The sequence below is a fragment of the Lygodium microphyllum genome, chromosome 12, assembly GCF_053477565.2.
Source record: "Lygodium microphyllum isolate KBCC chromosome 12, Lygodium_microphyllum_v1.1.10, whole genome shotgun sequence".
NCBI lineage: Eukaryota > Viridiplantae > Streptophyta > Polypodiopsida > Schizaeales > Lygodiaceae > Lygodium > Lygodium microphyllum.
This window is the reverse complement of record NC_141146.1, coordinates 136915601-136933458: the sequence shown is the minus strand read 5'-3', so window position 1 is coordinate 136933458 and position 17858 is coordinate 136915601. Positions and strand designations below refer to the sequence as shown.

The following is a 17858-nucleotide window of genomic DNA, read 5'->3' as shown; positions in this document are numbered from 1 at the left end:
TTGGCTCATGACACTGAAGACAAGATTCGAGGAAGAGACAAGCGTCCACAACAATTTCAAGCAAATGGTAACTATGGTTCCAAGCAGTTCAATTTAAATTTCTGAAGATTTAATCAAAGTCGTTTTCTTCCATCTTCATTCCTAAGTCTTGGACACGACCACCTACTTTGCCAACAAATACAAATCAAAACCCTAAGCCATCCTCACAGCCAAACTCTAATATTCCTAGACTTCCTGTTATTGCCAACAATGTATCTAAAGCCAAACCTATAGTTTGTTATAAATGCCATCAACCTGGACATCTAGCAGCCAATTGCCAATCGCAGAAGACACCTGTCCATATCAATTATCTTGGAGCAATGAAAGAAGAAGAACGTGAGGAAATGCCTAACTTTACGGAAGATGATGACGACATTGGTACTCCTTCAGATACTTTGCCAGGTATGCCAAATCCACATTCTTTGTTGACAATGAAATGTTTAGTGCATGGTAAAGAAAATATTATTTTGCATGATGATGAAAGCACACATGATTTTATTTCTGCAAAGTTGGTGAAATAATTGAATTTACAAACTATTGCTACACATTATCACATTAAAGCAGCATTCCTAGGCACAAGATATAATGGAACACAAGAGGTGCATAACTTAGAAATTAAAATTGGTGAATACACTGAACGAAGAAATTTCCTAGTTGTACCTTTGTAGTCTAGTGATATTATCCTAGGTATGCCTTGGCGTCATCAGTATAATCCTGACATAAACTATTCCATGCATTCAATTAAAATTTACTTTCAAGGAAAACAGATTAGATTATATGGTATGCACACTTCTAATAATTTTCCATTGCTTACTCATACTCAAGCTAAACGTGCATTACGAAAAAGTAGTAAATCTTATTTAATTTGGGTGAATGAACTTCAAGCTAAAGAAAAACATATGCATCCTAGGCATAAACAATTCTTGCTCAATTTAAAGATTGCTTTGCTGATGATTTACCACGTGGACTACCACCTTCAAGACATGAAGATCACAAAATAGACTTAATTCCTGGTACACAACCACCATGTAAAGCACCATATAGGCATAACCAAATTGAACAGAAAGAAATTCAAAATCAAGTAGAGGAATTGCTAAACAGAGGATTAATTAGACCTAATAGTTCTCCATTTGACGCACCTGTTTTATTGGTAAAGAATAATAATAATACTTATCGCATGTGCATTGATTATCGTGCCCTGAATAAAATTACTGTTAAGAATAGATATCCGATTCCTAGGGTAGATGATCTCATGGATAAACTATAAGGTTTTGCCATATTTAGTAAGATAGATCTTAAATCTGGTTATCATCAAGTGAGATTGGATAAATCTGATATATTCAAAACTACATTTAGAACAGAATTTGGACATTATGAGTTTCTAGTGATGCCTTTTGGTTTAACTAATGCACCTGCTACATTTAGTCGAATGATGAATCGCATATTTTTGAAATATCAGCATTGTGTTATAGTATTCTTTGATGATATATTGGTATTCAGTAAAAATGAGAATGAGCATTATGAACATCTGTCTTTAGTTTTCAAGTTGTTAAAAGATAATCAATTGTATGCTAACCCAGAAAAGAGCGAATTCTTTCAAACAGAAATTGAATATCTAGGTCACATTGTTTCATCAGAAGGTATTAAGATTGACCCTAAAAAGATAGTAGCAATTTTAAATTGGCCCATACCCAAAAATGTGCATGAGTTACGTTCTTTTCTAGGTCTTGCTAGTTTTTACAAGAAGTTTGTGCGAAATTTCTCATTACTTGCTTTACCTTTGACTAAACTTTTAAAAGAAGAGTATTGTTTATAACTGGACTGATAATCAACAAAAATCTTTTGATTTATTGAAACATGCATTAACCCATGCTCTTGTATTACAACTACCTGATTTCAATAGACCATTCTTTTTAGTAGTTACTGATGCTAGTGGATCTGGAATAGGAGCCGTACTTATGCAAGATAATCATCCCGTAGCCTACTCTAGCTGTAAATTGAAACCATCTGAACTTAAATATTCTACATATGATAAAGAATTGCTAGTTGTAGTACAAGCCTTACATCAATGGAAACATTACTTAATGGGTTCTGAATTTATGATTAAAACTGACTAACAAAGCATTAGACATCTCCTTAGTCAACCCCAAATATTTGGCCGACATATCAAATGGGCAGCTTTCATTCAGAGTTTTCATCCCCTTATCCAATATCAACCAGGAAAAGAGAATGTAGTAGCCGACGCTTTAAGTAGAAGACCGACAATTCATAATATCTCTGTGATATCATTTGATTCCCTTAACACTATGAAAGATACTTATCATCATGATATTACTTTTCAATCTGATTGGAATAAATTAGTTACAAATAACTAGATTCCTATTGATTCACTGTCTTACAATAATGGATTCATGTTTTATGAAAAGAGATTATGTGTTAGAGTTCCATTTCGATCTTTTGTTTTGAATGAGATTCATTGTCCTCCATATCAAGGTCATAGAGGTATTATATCTACTTTGCGTACATTGACTGAAGATTTTTATTGGCCACATATGGACACTGATGTATCTAACTTTGTTTCTGAAAGTTTAGTTTGTCAAAGAGTTAAAAGACATCATGGTAAACAATATGGTTTACTAATGCCTTTATCTATTCCATCAAGACCATGGGAACAGATTTCTATGGATTTTATTACTGGTTTACCTAACACTAAATCTAACCATGATATGATTTGGACTGTTGTAGACAAGTTTAGCAAACAAGCATATTTCATTCCATGCAAGAAAACTTTAACTGCATCTCAAGCAGCTCAATTGTTTTTTAAAACTGTTTTTACTAATCATGGTTTACCAAAAGTTATTATTTCTGATCGTGATTCTAGATTTTGTAATAATTTTTGGACTACTTTATTTGCTAACTTAGGAACAAAGATTGATTTTTCATCTGCATTTCATCCTGAAACTAATGGTCAAACAGAAGCCACTAACGGTACTATTTTAGATCTTTTACGTGCTTACACTATTTCTAAACCACATACATGGGATACATATCTACATTTACTTCAGTTTGCATATAACAATACACCACACACAGCTACAAAGAAAGCACCATTTAAAGTGATTTATGGTTATAGATTATCTACACATATTGCATCTTTATCAAATAAAATTCAAACTGCTGATGATATTGCTAACATGCACGCTAATATTTTAGATGATGTTAAAGATATGATTGCCAAAGCCCAGCAATCATATACAAAGCAAGCAAATAAGAAAAGACAGGCCATGAATTTTAAAGTTGATGACTATGTTTGGTTAAGAATAGAGAAACGTAGATTACAAAGTGTAGATAAACACCCAGTTGTGAAATTAGCACCTAAATTATATGGACCATTCAAGATCATTCACAAAATCAATGACAATGCATTTAAACTAGAACTCCCACAACATTGGAAAATTCACAACACCTTTCATATTAGTTTATTACGACCCTTTAGAGGCCAATTACCTGTATACCCTGTCTATGAAAACCCACCCGTGTTAGATGATGAGACTGAAATCCTTGAGCCTGAAGCTATTATAGATACTGACTTTATGACTACTAGATCTGGCCGTAGATATTCTAGATATTTGGTCAAGTTTAAAAACCATCTTGTTGAAGAGGCCCAATGGATGCACGCAAGAGACTTAAATACTTTCCCCACTCTGTTAGCTCCACATTGAGCTAATAGCAATTGAGGACAATTGCTATCCCACCCCGGGCGTATGATGCCAGGAGGCATATTTCACGGTGGATTCCATGAGGTTTTGCGGTGGATTCTGTAAACTTTGATTACCGGGGCTCATACACAAAGTGGATTCTTTGTGCGAGAAGTCGATGGGGACGCCTATCCTTTTCGGGTGTTTTGTTAATTTAGTGTGTACATGGGTGATTCCATAGCGGGTGATTGTGCAAAATACATATTAAATTAATAAACATTTATGAGTTTAGAGTGCGTACTCGTGATAAATTAAGGTTAGGATTGATTTCTAACCAATTGATTTATTTAGCTAAAGACTGCTAGGTATTCACTTTTGTCAGTTTAATTGTATTATTTTACTAATGATTGTGAATGCTTCAGTTGATGTGTAGAGATAGCAGCAATGGCGGTGGAAAGCATTGGAGGATAGCGTGTATTCGAGTTATCATCTATATTTTGATGGGCGCACACCTTAGGTATGGCGCCTATATTTTGTCGCGCATATTTATCAAGGCGCTGGATATTTATTTATTATTTTTGTATGCGCATGGGCGCACGATTTAGATATTTGTATTTGGACATTGTATTGGGTATGCCTGACTTCTTGGGCACCCACTCGTTAGCTTTATTTCTATTTGGCACTAAAGCAAACTTAAAAGCCAAAAGCGTGCTATTTTGTAATTTGGGCTATTATTTGAGCTTGAAGATGATTAATACAATACATGCTTTGTGGAGCGCTCACACAAGGCATGGGGGGAGATTGCACCCAATTGCTCTCTTGTTTATATCGTGCAAGTCTTCTACATTGATTTGTGTGCAAAAAGTAGAGTTCTTTTGTTCTTGTGGACCTTCTGACGCTCACTACGTGTGCTTACGGCATTCGATTTGTGCACCAGTATCAACTACTACAGATCCTCTGGTGTCAAGGATACTACTCCTCCTGTTTCTAGCAGTTCCCTTCCTATGTTCCTCTCATGTCCTAACCTATTTGCAGCTCAGAGGGATGGACAGCTAGATCAGCAGATTCTTGCTTCCTTACAGACATTGATAGTTGGATCGTTGCTCTCTCAAATAGTTTTTGGTATCCAATCTACGTTGGAGACCTCCCTTACATCTTGTCTTCAGTCTGTTTACACAAGGAGTGTATACTTCCTTGCAAGACAAGGTGGATTCATTGACCAGCCAGTTGAGTAAAGACTTGGAGGATTTGGCATTAGAAAAAGGCTACCTTGAGTGACATTGATAAGCAAATGACTGGGGCAACTATTTTGATGGATAACCAGAAAGCCAAAATTCAGGAGCTGGAAGCAAAAGTAGCTACCTTAGAACCTGAGAATCTTTCCTTAATGACTGAAAATAATGCAGCTATTGAGGACATGCTAGAGTCAGCTCGTAAATTGGAAACTTGTGAAGGTCAATTGCAACATTTCCAAGAAACTGTTGAAGAAGTTTATTGAGGAGCTTAATCAAAAAGTTGCTACTCTTTCTATTCCTCCTCGAGCCCCTGTAGTTTCTTCAGTCATATCTTCTAGGGAGTAGCTTGACCAATTGCACCATAAAGCTAAGCTGTGTGATGGATTTGCTACTAATAAAATAGAACGCCCCCAACAGCGCATGAATTGTATGCAGGAAGAATTTATTTGCTATACTAACTTGGTACCACCACCTCCTTTCTTTTGGGTTAAATATGATCAGCACAGATTTGCCTCATACATATCCTTAAGCAATGTGGATTTGCCTCCAAAGGATGGATGGTCAAATCTCTGGTTTGCAGATTTGTTGAGAGCTATTTTTGATAGATTCGTGGATGAGCTGGTTTCTCATGAAGTTTAGTTATTATCTTTTATGTATCTTACATGCCATTTGCATATCACTTATGAGAAAGATCTAAATATTTATGTGGGGGATGTGATATTGCAAGCTCTTATGTATGTGCACTTAGTGGAGCTTTTGCTAGCAGACAGCTTGAAGACTTATCATGAGTAGACATCTTGGTGTAAAGAACATACCTGGCATCCACCTTTGGAATTTACTGCTTTGGAACCTCGTCTTCTCAATAGTGTATTCCAAAAATCTGATATCCAGCCTTTACAATCTCAATTATTGAGCTATCTTGCTAATCATCCATTATTTATTGATTCCTTTTTCCAGGATCTTCATTTTCATTGTTCTTTCTATCCATTGGATCCTGCAGATCTTTTGTCTTATTTCCTCATATATTATCATTTTCCTTTATATGTTTCTCTTCTTTTGTCTAAAACTGATACCGTTCCTCTTTTATCTTTTACCCCTTCTGGATCACCTCACATTCTTGTTTTTACCATTTGTCATTTTATTGTTGATCCCACAATATCTCCTACCTCTTCTGAACCTCTTACTACCATTCCTATTCCTTCTATTTTTTTGACAGATTTCCTTTAAATGTTTTTGTTAAATTCTCCATCTTTTCCACCTTCCTTATCACTTCATTTACCCTCGTTCTATGACTTATCTTATCCTTCGTTACAATCTTCTCCTCTTATTCGACTGCCCTTTCCATCTAATTATGTTAACATTCCTCCCCAAACAGTACTGAATACACTTGGCTATGATCATGACATTCTTCGTCGACGACAATGGATGCTGCATGATGTCTCCAGTTCCTCCAAAATGTACCTCAGTACTTTGTAGATGAGAACAAAGCCTTGGAACGTCTTAAGTTGAGTATGCAATTTAAGAAGAAACATCTTCATCCTGCTTAGCAAATGAGGGTTTTAATGATTGTATCAAATTTTTTATTAATTAAAATCTTTTCATTTGCTCTCTGTTTTTGGGAGCATATGCCATTCAGACTACCTAGTTTTGTGTATGTGTATGCATTATTTTTCTTTGAAGTGGAGTTGAAGATAAAGATGGACCTAATCACAAAGTTGATTGATGGATGGATGGACAGAAGAAACTTCTTATATCCTTTACCGGTTTGTTTTTTTTGTTGATTTTAAAGAAGTGTGAATGGATAAAGGGTTTTCCTTTCGTTGTATTATTTATCAGCGATATAGGTTATACGTTGGGATTGTGGTTGGATGGAATTTTCATGAAGATTGATATTGAAGATCAACAATATGAGCTCTTGAATGAACTTGAATTTCCTTTTTCTCAGGTCATGAGGATTCTTCCCTTTTTAAGTGTGGGGATATGTTGAATGTTGAAATGACTAGATTTTAAATGTATTTTTTGTTGTTTTTGAAGGCTTAATGGTTGATTTTTTATGGATTTTGAGTGATGACTAGTTGACTTGGAGGTGTTTGGGAGTATTTTAGATGAGATTGATTATGTTTTAGAAGCTCATGATGATTCTCAATAGAAATATGAGGCTCTATGATGTTTTGATAGGTTCTGTTTAGCTTCTGTTGTGTTCTGTTTTTCTTTTGTATGAAGCATGGATTGATGATTTATGGAAGTTGAGGTCTTTTGCAAGCTCATTAAATGGTTTTTTATAGTTTGGAATAGTTTTAGCATGAGTTATGAGGTTTTGATGCTTTCTATTGACCTTCTGTAAACCTTTTGTTGAGCTTTTGTAGAACCTTTGATCATGCTCTATTTTTGTTATGTTCTGTTTTGTATGCTTCTGTAAGTATTCTATGGAGTGTATGTATGATTTTGGGGAAATTTTCTAGCCTTGGAAAGAGATGAATGCAAGTTCAAAAGAGCTCAAGGAAGTGGAAGAAGCAGTTGCTAAAGACTCAAGAGAAGACTGGAGTGAAGTGACAATGATGAGCTATAAAGAGTCACTGTAGTGGCTCTGGTGACCTTTCATATCAGACACACCTTTTGGAGGAGACATTCACAACCAAAGAAGAATTATTATGAGTGATTATATAGTATTGTAGTAAGGAGATGATGTACTATTGATTGAGAGAGAAAGAGAGAGTCAAAGGTAGTCAGTCAATTCTACGCCAAAACAATGTATCTACATATGAAAGATTATGAAAGAAAACTATGAAGACAATGAAGATGAATACTATGTGATAGTTAATGATGAATCTTGTTGAAGTTAAAGCCGTGGGAGATTGTTTCTATGATATTGTGTGAAGATTTCTTGTCACTTGGTGTTCTTTTTCTTGTGGTTCTCTAAAGAATGAAACAAAAGCTTGTTGATGTTACAAGATAGATTTTCTTGCAGTAGAAACCCCTTTTCCTTGGTGTCTCTCTTGGGGCTCCAAAGGTGGTCAGGATGGCCTATTCAACCTACCATATTATGAACCTTCCCTATTCAGTTATGGAATATTCTCTTTACCATTGGGCCCCCAAACTTACTGTATTATGACCGTTTCCTAGTTGACATTGCCCTTGGACCCTTTTTAGGGGGCCCCAAGCCCTTTTGAGACTCCCCTTGACTAAGGGCTGCTTCAATGGCCCCTAGATCCAAAAATAGGGATTGTTGATAACTCCCACATCTCACAACTCAATAAAATGTGCTTGGAGTTGCTATCTGCTTAGCTACTTTATTTAACTTGAAGGCTAGATCCACAAATATTATTATTTTACCATCCAATCACATGGAACTCATTTGATATACAAGTAAGGACCCCCAACCAATGTTTGGGCTCACACATGGCTTGTCCTCATAATGGGAGCCTTACAACTTTAAGCAATATGGACCATTGGTGGCACCTTACAAGAGTCAGCAGGCTAACACCTAACAAACTTTATGTAGTGGGCTAATTAATGAAGCTAATTGTATGTGTCAAAATAGTGCAATAGTATAATTGCTTAGATGATTGAAGCTACTCGAGTGCATGGCATAAAAGTGGGTGGATGGAGGTCCCAATAGTTCCAACCTATAGCTTACTAGAGCCAACAAGGTGACTAGCTTTTTGACAATGAAGGATTAGTTAGATTAAGAGTAGTTATTGACTTAGAACCCTAACCATCTCATTTTAAGGGATTGAGATGATGGCCATGCTTGCTCAAAAAGGCATCATTATCTTTGAATCGTGTAAAATTAGTTGTTTTTATAGAATGCCCACTGGCCACAAAGGGTTTAGCATTCATAGAGGTTAGAATACCTTAACATGACTTTAATAGTTTAGGGACCATTAGTTTCAATCATTGGGTTGAGGCATTAGTGTTTCACTACAAGGTAGTTTTGCAGAATTAACCAAATAAGTCTATCCATCCCATGGGTCCAGATGGTGCCACTCATGGAGTGGTGTGTGAGTGGCTACCAACGGCTCACCAAAGGTTATACAATTACATAAAAAGGATTAGATGAAGAATCACATCACTATTTTACTATGCACAAATCCATATATACCTTTGATGAAGAATATTTGGTAATAAGAACATGATTTTCAAAGCCATAGGTTTAGTCAATAGCTTATAAGGCAGGTTAAGCTTGGTATTGGGTCTTTAATGAGAGATTTTCAACCCATTTACCAACTTAGAAATCTTCTTAATAAGGTACATATTGACATCATAAGGATTCTTATTATGATCAAGTAGTCTAACAATGTCATTAGCATCTCTTTTTATCCAATTTGCATAATCTAAATTGGTATTCCATCAGGACTTGGGGACTTACACAATTTCATTTTGAAACATAATACGTATATGATAGCCAATATCATTGATAAATAACATTAAGCTTCTCCTCCTAGCACCTAACAGGGCTTGGATATGAACCAACAATGTTGTAGAGGTGATCTTTAAATGCATGCAATATCTCCTCATAAACCCTAAAATGTTTCCCTAAGATCTTCAATGATAGAAATACTCTCCCTTAAATGTTTTTGCTTGAAAGCATTGAAGAATAAAGTAGACAATGAATCTCTCGACCTCTAGGTTGCCCTCAAAATTGGACCTTTGCATCTTGAATCCTCTTGGATATATGAGTTTTAAGGTAATCTTGGTTTGCTTGAAGTAACCTATGCAATTAAGCACCATGAAGACAAAGCTTAAGAGGAAGAAGAATATAATCTTTGCTTGAGATACATCTACTTTCACAAAGTCTCCAACGATAAGCTTGACATTGGCCATACCCCTTAGAAAAGCCCATTATAGCATTAGTACAATTAATAAAAGCAGATTATAGAGAGAGTTTTGCAAGGATCAGCTTATTTCTAGATTTTCTTCATTGATTGGTTAATCGGGCATCCTTTGAAAAGGAGGACTTGAATCTAAAGAGCCTAAGGGGGCATTTGAAGTCTTTTCGTGAGGCATCCAAAAAGATGTAACTCAAGGGTATGTGATTAGAAGCAACATCATTAGTAAGTAGATTAATTAGTACCCCACACTATACCACCACCCATCATTATGAACATATATCTTGTCAAGCCTTGCATCTCTCCATGTAGTGTCTTTCCATCATTCATGCCATGTATAAACATGATTTGATGCATCATTATAGGATAAAGCCATGTCTCTAAGATCATGTTGAAGTACAAGTTCATCTTGACTTTTTCTCTCCCTCTATAACATGTAGCCCAAACTATGAGAATGGGCACCATCCACCACCATCATATTCCAATCCTCATTTGTCAAAACATTCCACAAGTCAGTCCATCCTTGAGTTCAACCCATTGCTTCTTTTATTCTATTGAAGTTATAGATGCATAAAATGAGACGATGCCAAATTTGTCATTGCCCAAAAGGGGATTACGTTGTTCTCACCTCTCTTCCGCAACAAACGATGCTTCAGAGTGTCTCTAACAAAAAATAACATGCCTCTCTTCCTATTGTTGTAGATATCACCAAAGTAGCTAGGCATTTCCATAAGGTGTAGATCAATGGTGAAGATTGGGGAAGAGGCGACTGGGTATATATGCCATACCCAAAAGATCAAGATTGCCTTAGTCAAAGAAGATGTTGATCCAAGGAAAGGCAAAATCTCTGCATGCAAGTGTCAAGGGGATAAGGGGAAACAATGATCAAGAAATTGGCAAGTTTGCCATGGGTTGTTAGGAACTACTTTCTGGCTCTTGTTGAGGAGGAGGAAACCTCCAAATGTGTTGATACATGTTGTTAGTTAGACAGAAGAAATCGATCAAGTTCGTAATGATTTCGTGGAATATAAGGGGTCTTGAATTGATAGGAGGAAATTCATATGCTAGTCAATTTTGAAGAGAAGAAAACGCGATATCCTTTTGTGCAATTCTGCTTGATTCTTATTAGCAACTTTATTCAAAATTTATTAGAATGGCTACAATTAGTACAATACATATAAGATGTTCTTATTTGATGCCATTATAAATGGATGTCTTAGGTTGTCTTCTTATTCACTGCCTCACTTTTGTAATGCCTTTTACTAATCTCCCATATTACACTTCTTCATTTTAGAAAGATTGAATCTCTTGTTCACATGATGCTGTTGTACTTTTGATTTTCCTCTCTTTATATGTGAGGGCCATAGCCAATCTTTGGCTATTTTTTTTCCTTCAATGTTGGTTACTCTTTTTACCTCTAGTTTTACATACCTTGTACTTCCACATTCTAGAAAGATTGTAGCTCTTGTTCAAATAACACTCTTATCTGTCAAGAGAGAACCCCATTCAGTCTTCATGAAAAGCATTTTTGGTATCGGATTCAAAAACCTTTAGCGTAAACTCATGAAGGGATTTTAAAATCAAATTACACGTGTTCGGTATTTTTATTATTAAACATTTTACAAGATTCATGATTTTAAACGTTTTAGAAAAAAGGTTTTGAAAGGATTATTTTGGAAATACTATTTTGCAATACATTTTACATTCGATATTTGTTTTCTACGTGGCCCAACCTTTGGTGGCATAGGGCTGCCAAAAGGTGAAGCCTGATAACTATGATGGAAGTCAAAACGAGATGCCAATATATTTGAGATTCGACAGCCAACCAAACGAACAAACGAATAATAATCATAATAAGAATACTACCTTGGAAGGTACGAGTGTCTGGTGGTGACGAACACAGACGACCCGACCTGCAATCGGTATTCCCGAGACAAATTTACGCAGGCTCTGGTCAGTGCGACTGTTGTTTCCTCCTTTGTTCAATCCTTTCTTCCTGTCAGAGAAGTCTTCCCGCAAACAACAGGTGTCGAAAATGGTACCTTACCCTTGCTATGCCTGTATTTTCTGGTCAAGAAACTCACGGAATGTTTTGTTTCAAGAATGCAGCAGCAGCAGGTCCCGCAGCTGCATCAATAATAAGGCCTAGTCTGCCTTGAAGGGGAATTCCTCGATTCGGACGCGAATGGGATCATAAGCTTGAATCGGATTTCTGCCTGAGTCTTCATCATGGTCTTGCTCTCTGCACCTGCACGAGTCATCCAGCAGATTCTCCTCCATCGAATCAAATAGTAAGCTCTATACGTTTTTCTGCTCCCTTAAGATTAACTTATGTTCTCCCGTTCTTTGAATTTTGTCGGGAATCTTGTTGTCATGTTCTTTTTCCACAATTTGCACAGAGATCTGTGCAAATTACGAAGGACCATGCTTAAGCTTATCTAGAATTGATGCCAAGGCTCAAGGGACTTGTGTTTACTACTCATCAAAATGACTAGCATAAAAGATTGCTTTGGAGCACACAATAACCTAGACTGAAGCAGCCATGATGCTATCATAGAGGATTTGAATGCAGTCGTGCTGTTTCAAAGCCTGGAGCCTCAGGTGATAACAGTATGGATTTTGCCCTTCTGCACGGACAATTGCAACATGGTTTTCTGTTGCTAAAACTACTCCAGCTCTTGGTGAAGGAAAACTTAGATGGGGTGCTTAGTAGAGGCTTTGTAGTTTCACAGTGTCTGCTTGGTCTACTACAGGATCCCTGGGGATTGCGCTGGCAGATAAACCTGCTTTTCACACAGCAAGTTGACAGGTGGAATGGCTCAGATGATGTGCCTGCTGCATTTGGGCAGGCTGAGGATGGAGCAGACTGACCAGCTGATCTGACTCTTGTTGTATAGCCTACTAAGACAGACTGCAAGTATTCTGTTTGTCCACCTTTGACCTTTTCTATATCACCAGATCACGAATACAAGACAGAGCTGGTAACAGAAGATTTGTGTGATTGAATTGGTCTATGTACTTTCAAAATTGTACAGGCAGATTGTTCCCTATGCAGCCCTGTACTCCATACTTGATTGATTCATGGTCAATGTTGCCAACAAGCTTGGATCACACAAATAAAGATGCCAAGTTTAAAAATAAACGCACTTGTATCATTGAGCTTCTTGCTTTAAGCACAACTGCCAACCTGCAACAGAGTAGATTTCATTGCACAGTCTGTGGAAGCTGCATCAACCGAGAACACCTAGGACAGGCACCTCTGTCAATATGGACATCTCGTTGTGGTTGAGGCTTTTGTAAAAGCTCTCACAATCTCCTCGTTTCTGGGTTGCAATGGGATAAGGCTTACATTGTCTATAGTCACTGCTCATCTACAAAACATTGAAATGTATCCCATATGTTGTCTTTTACTAGGGAAGAGCAAGCATCCAATTGGTTCATGAACATTGTTTTATCAGGCCATCAAACATAGACTTGGCCAGAATTTGAAATTGTGTTCATGGAGTTGTTTCTTCAATGGGAACATAGGGAGAAAGTAATGAACTAAGGGCAATGGCTATGATAAAAAGACAAAGAATATGAAATCATTTGTTAAGTGCTTTTGTTTGGAAAGTAGAAGTGTGGCCTTACATGCTACAGCTTACCACAAAGCGTTCTTCATTACTATGATATCTCACCTGAGAGCACTTTTGAAGGAGTGCATGTGTAGTGGACCTGTGTGACCTGGCAGCATTTCCAGTGACAGCACCAGGGCGTAGTTAGTTTATTGACAAAATGGTTTAGAAATTTGTCAAAAATGTATTCAATGGTTGGACAAAGTGCTTAAAAAGGGCCCTAGATGGCTGTTTCATTGGTTGAAAACTGGGATTTAGTGATTTGGTGCATTTCACACTATATTTTTATGTTTTGGCCTACTTTGTAACTGGTGCGTGCCTCAAATTCACACAGGTGAGGGGAGACTAAGAGAGTGAAGGAAGAGGGCTTGACACCCAAAACTATTGACACTAACCTGGAAAAAGTCACACACATGAGTACACAAGTGTCTGAATGTGGCAACTGAAGACCAAAGACTAAGACCAAGACTGGTGTTCAATGGTCAAAATGCTTAAATACACATTTCCAGATTGTCAGTTCCACAAATTGCAGTCTCCCGCTAGGGTGCCATTGCAGCAGACCTTACAGCCACGCGTTCTGGATTAGATCAGCCCAAGGCAAACTTCAGATCAGACCTGCCCTGCTGTGTTTCTGTCCCAGCACAGCAGCCAGTTCTCTGTTTCTCTCTCCAGATCAGAGTTTTTTCTGGTCCCTTTTCTGGTCTTGCTGTATTTTACCCTGAAGACTCTAGCCTGAGTTTTTTCTGGTCCCTTTTCCTCAGATCAGGCTGAAAACTCTGTATTTTCAGATCATTCCAGTCTGCCTTTAGCTGACTCAGAGTTTGTTGGGTATGGAGCTCATGAAGATGGACCAGCAGGCTATGGCAGATGGAACTCCATGGAGGTGTGTGTGAGAGAGAGAGAGAGAGAGAGAGAGAGAGTGAGAGAGAGAGAGAGAGAGGTCTCTTGCAAGTACACACAAACTAAAAGATAGATTGATAGTGATGGTGGTTGATGAAAGTACAAGCGATAGGGCCTGAATATATAGGCTAAGGTATCCACCCACACCTTTGACCCTTATTTAATGCTAAGTGGTATAAAAGGTGTTCACACCTAAACACACACTTTTGCACACAATAATGTGTGTTCACACACTGGGATAAATCTAAAAAATAAATCTAACAAACCCTTATTTAGGTCATGGGTGACTAAACCCATGACATGAAATATATGAAAAAGATAAAGGGAAGGTCTTATTTCCAAGAGGCAGTGTCTAAACCCATACTATGATTCTAGGAAAGGAGATACATTAGTGAGAGAGATACAACACGAGGTAGGTCATGACATGGTCTACCGACAAGCTTAGGGACTCGATGTAAGTCATGGTTTAGAGGTGCATGTGCATGGCTCAGAGGCTGATCAAAAGTTAGTGTGGCTTAGAGGCACTTGCCCTTCTTGGCTTGTGTGCCCCCTTCCGCCCCCCCCCTCTGTTTCTTGTTGCTTTGTGAAGTACGTGAACTTCTAGAACTATGTTGAGCATTTTTTGATTGGCTGCCCTTGCCCTTCTACCTTGCCATAAAAGCCTGTTTAGAGGCTATAACATCCACTCCACTGTTCTTTCTTGTTTGCTCTTCTTCTAGGAGCAAACTAACCAATTGAAGAAATGTAAGTGGTTGTGGAGAAATTCTCATGGTGAGATTTAGGGCCATATTAAAGGCCAAATAAGAGAGCGGCAAAGAATCCATAGTAGTAGAGATCAAGTGTGTATCCGAATAATACTCATTTACATTCATTAATTGCTATGTAAGTTCTAAATTTTGTTAAGATGGTATTGCATGGAATTATCTTCATCCATCTTCACATTCTTAAGCTCTTTCTTCAAGAAAGATGCGTGTCTCATTTTTTCCAGTAAACATGTACTCAAGTGTGAGCCATGCTTCTTGTGAAAAAGTTGTAGACTGTATGTATAGAATTATCGACCGCTGAATTGCCAATGCAATAAGTGACAATGCTTAAGCATCCCGTGTGTCCCAAGCCTTTTGTGCTATTGATTTGTGGGGAAGTGGCTGAGCTGGAGTGGGCCTTTGACTACATCCTCCTGTAGGAGGTGTTGCAAGAGTCACAACTCCAGGACAAACTTCCTTTACCACTAATTAATCTCAAAGATTTTTTGCAATCAACACATTTTTCATCATGAAAGACCATAGAGCATAGTTATTGCCATCCAATCTATCCTCCTTGGATACATATGTGAATATATCATTGTGTCCCTGATTGCCCATAGTAAATGTCATCGGTTCAAAGAGGACAAGAGCAAGAGCTAAAGCTGAAACAACCTAGAAATTTAAAAATATCCGAAAATTATAGCATGCACCACATTGTAATTGACAATCCGTGTCACTCTGTCAAAATTGTCCAATGTATGCACTATCCAATGCACAAATTGTGAGAGTGCGCAACGGAAGAAGAACACAAACACAGAGGAGAGGAGAGAGAAAGCAGAGAATGAAGGAAGAAAGTCTGCACTGACTGAGATGAATGTTGAATACACTGAAATGGACAGAGCAGTCCCTGCACGCAGCCCGGAGCGTCAGTGAGGGCACCAGGACAGACTGGAAGCAATGGCAGCACCAATGCCGGAGACGGAGATGGTGGAGGTAGTGCTGAACTTGCAGAGCACCAATGCCGGAATGACTGGGGGGGCTGCTATATATAGCCCCCAGGCCAGAAAACTGGCCGACCTGCCAAATCTGGCCGACCTGGCCAGATTTGGCCGACCAGCCAGATCTGGCCGACCTGCCCAGAAAATGGGCCGACTGCAGAATAACAGCCCAGTTTGGGCTGTATGACACCCACAGGCTGAAGACTGACAAAAACAACAACTAATAGACTGACAGAGCTCCTCTGTCTCCTGTCAGACTCTGACAGGAGCTCACAACCAGGAGATGACAGACTGAGAATGATAAAGAGCAGGCTAACACCCCCTCTTAGATCCTGGGAGAGTCTGAAGACCCAAGAACCGCATGTGATGAAGCAAAGAAGCCTGTGGCAAAGGCTTCGTAAAGAGATCAGCTGCATTGGCCACCGTAGGACAATAGACCACCACCAGCTCCTAATCCACGATCCGCTCTCGAACATAGTGATACTGAACCTCAATGTGCTTCGTGCGAGCATGAAACATCGGGTTCTTAGCCAAAGCAAGAGCACTCTGGTTATCCACGCGCAGCTCCGTAGGTCTGGTCTGGGAAAAGCTAATCTCCGCCAGTAAGCGACGGAGCCAAACTGCCTCCATAGCGGTCGAACATAGGGCCCGATACTCAGCCTCTGTAGAAGAAAGTGCCACAGTAGGCTGCTTCTTGCTGCTCCAAGAGACAACACCGGATCCAAGGGTGAAAGCATAACCTGTAGTGGATCGTCTCGTATCCACATCACCTGCCCAATCAGAATCACTCCATCCAGAAAGGGTAATTCCATCTCCATACATGATCTCGAAGGATCGAGTCCCCTGTAAATAGCGAAGAACCCGCAAGGCCGCCTGCCAGTGATCCTGGGTAGGAGTCTGCATAAAAGAAGACAATAAAGCCACCACAAAAGAGATATCCGGCCGAGTGTGAAGCAGCCAGATAAGAGAGCCGACAAGGCACCTGTAATGGGTGGGATCTGGAAGGGGAACTCCAGCTGTCAAAAGCTTGGACTCGGGGTCCATGGGGCATGAGATAGGCCGACATTCAGCCATATCAAACTCCGAAAGAAGCTCGGAGATGTACCTGTGCTGCGAGATAAAAATGCCCTATGCCATCTGATAGATCTCCAGGCCTAGAAAGAAGTGAAGGATCCCTAGATCCGTCATGTCAAACTCCTGCTGAAGAATGGACCGTGTATGCTCCACCTGTTGAGTGTCGCTCCCTGTAATGATAAGATCATCCACATACAAGATAAGGAACACTGAAAGAGAATCCACAACCCGTAAGTAGAGGTTGGGATCATAAGCGGAGCGCGCAAAGCCACTCTGTAGAAAGAAGCGGTCAATCCGCTGGTACCAAGCACGAGGAGCCTGCTTCAGGCCATAAAGAGCCTTCCGCAGCCTGTAGACATGATCCTCCTTCCCCTGCACAAGAAAACCAGGAGGCTGTGAAACATAAATCTCCTCTTCAAGAACGCCATTCAGGAAAGCAGACTTGACGTCCATCTGATAAACAAGCCAACGGTGGTGAGCAGCAAGAGCCAAAAGAACTCGAATGGTGGACATCCTGGCTGTAGGAGCAAAAGTCTCGAAGTAGTCCAAGCCTGCACGCTGTGCAAAACCTTGGCAACAAGCCTAGCCTTATGCTTGTCCAAGGAGCCATCTGCAAGATACTTGGTCTTAAAGACTCATTTCACACCTATCACCTTCCGTTTCGCGGGACGCGGAACAAGCTCCCACATATGGTTACACTCGATGGAATCGAGCTCGGCCTGCATAGC

The 17858-nt window shown here is 39.0% G+C and overlaps 1 protein-coding gene across 4 annotated transcripts in view; it reads left to right on the top strand.

Moving 5' to 3' along the window:
- The first annotated feature begins 11615 nt into the window (after positions 1 to 11615).
- DIS2 (Arp2/3 complex, 34 kD subunit p34-Arc) overlaps positions 11616 to 17858 on the top strand; it is a 90455-nt gene continuing 84212 nt past the window's right edge. For 2 of the 4 annotated variants that reach the window (XM_087690133.1, XM_087690131.1), the window contains exons 1-2: positions 11620 to 11827; positions 11904 to 12092. Coding sequence is in view for 2 of the 4 variants with exons in the window: in XM_087690131.1 (XP_087546257.1) it covers positions 12031 to 12092 (62 nt within the window). In the remaining 2 variants the exon portion in view is untranslated. Of the gene's footprint in view, positions 11828 to 11903; positions 12093 to 17858 lie in introns of those variants that run through there. The other 2 variants (XM_087690132.1, XM_087690134.1) reach the window with 2 other exon arrangements.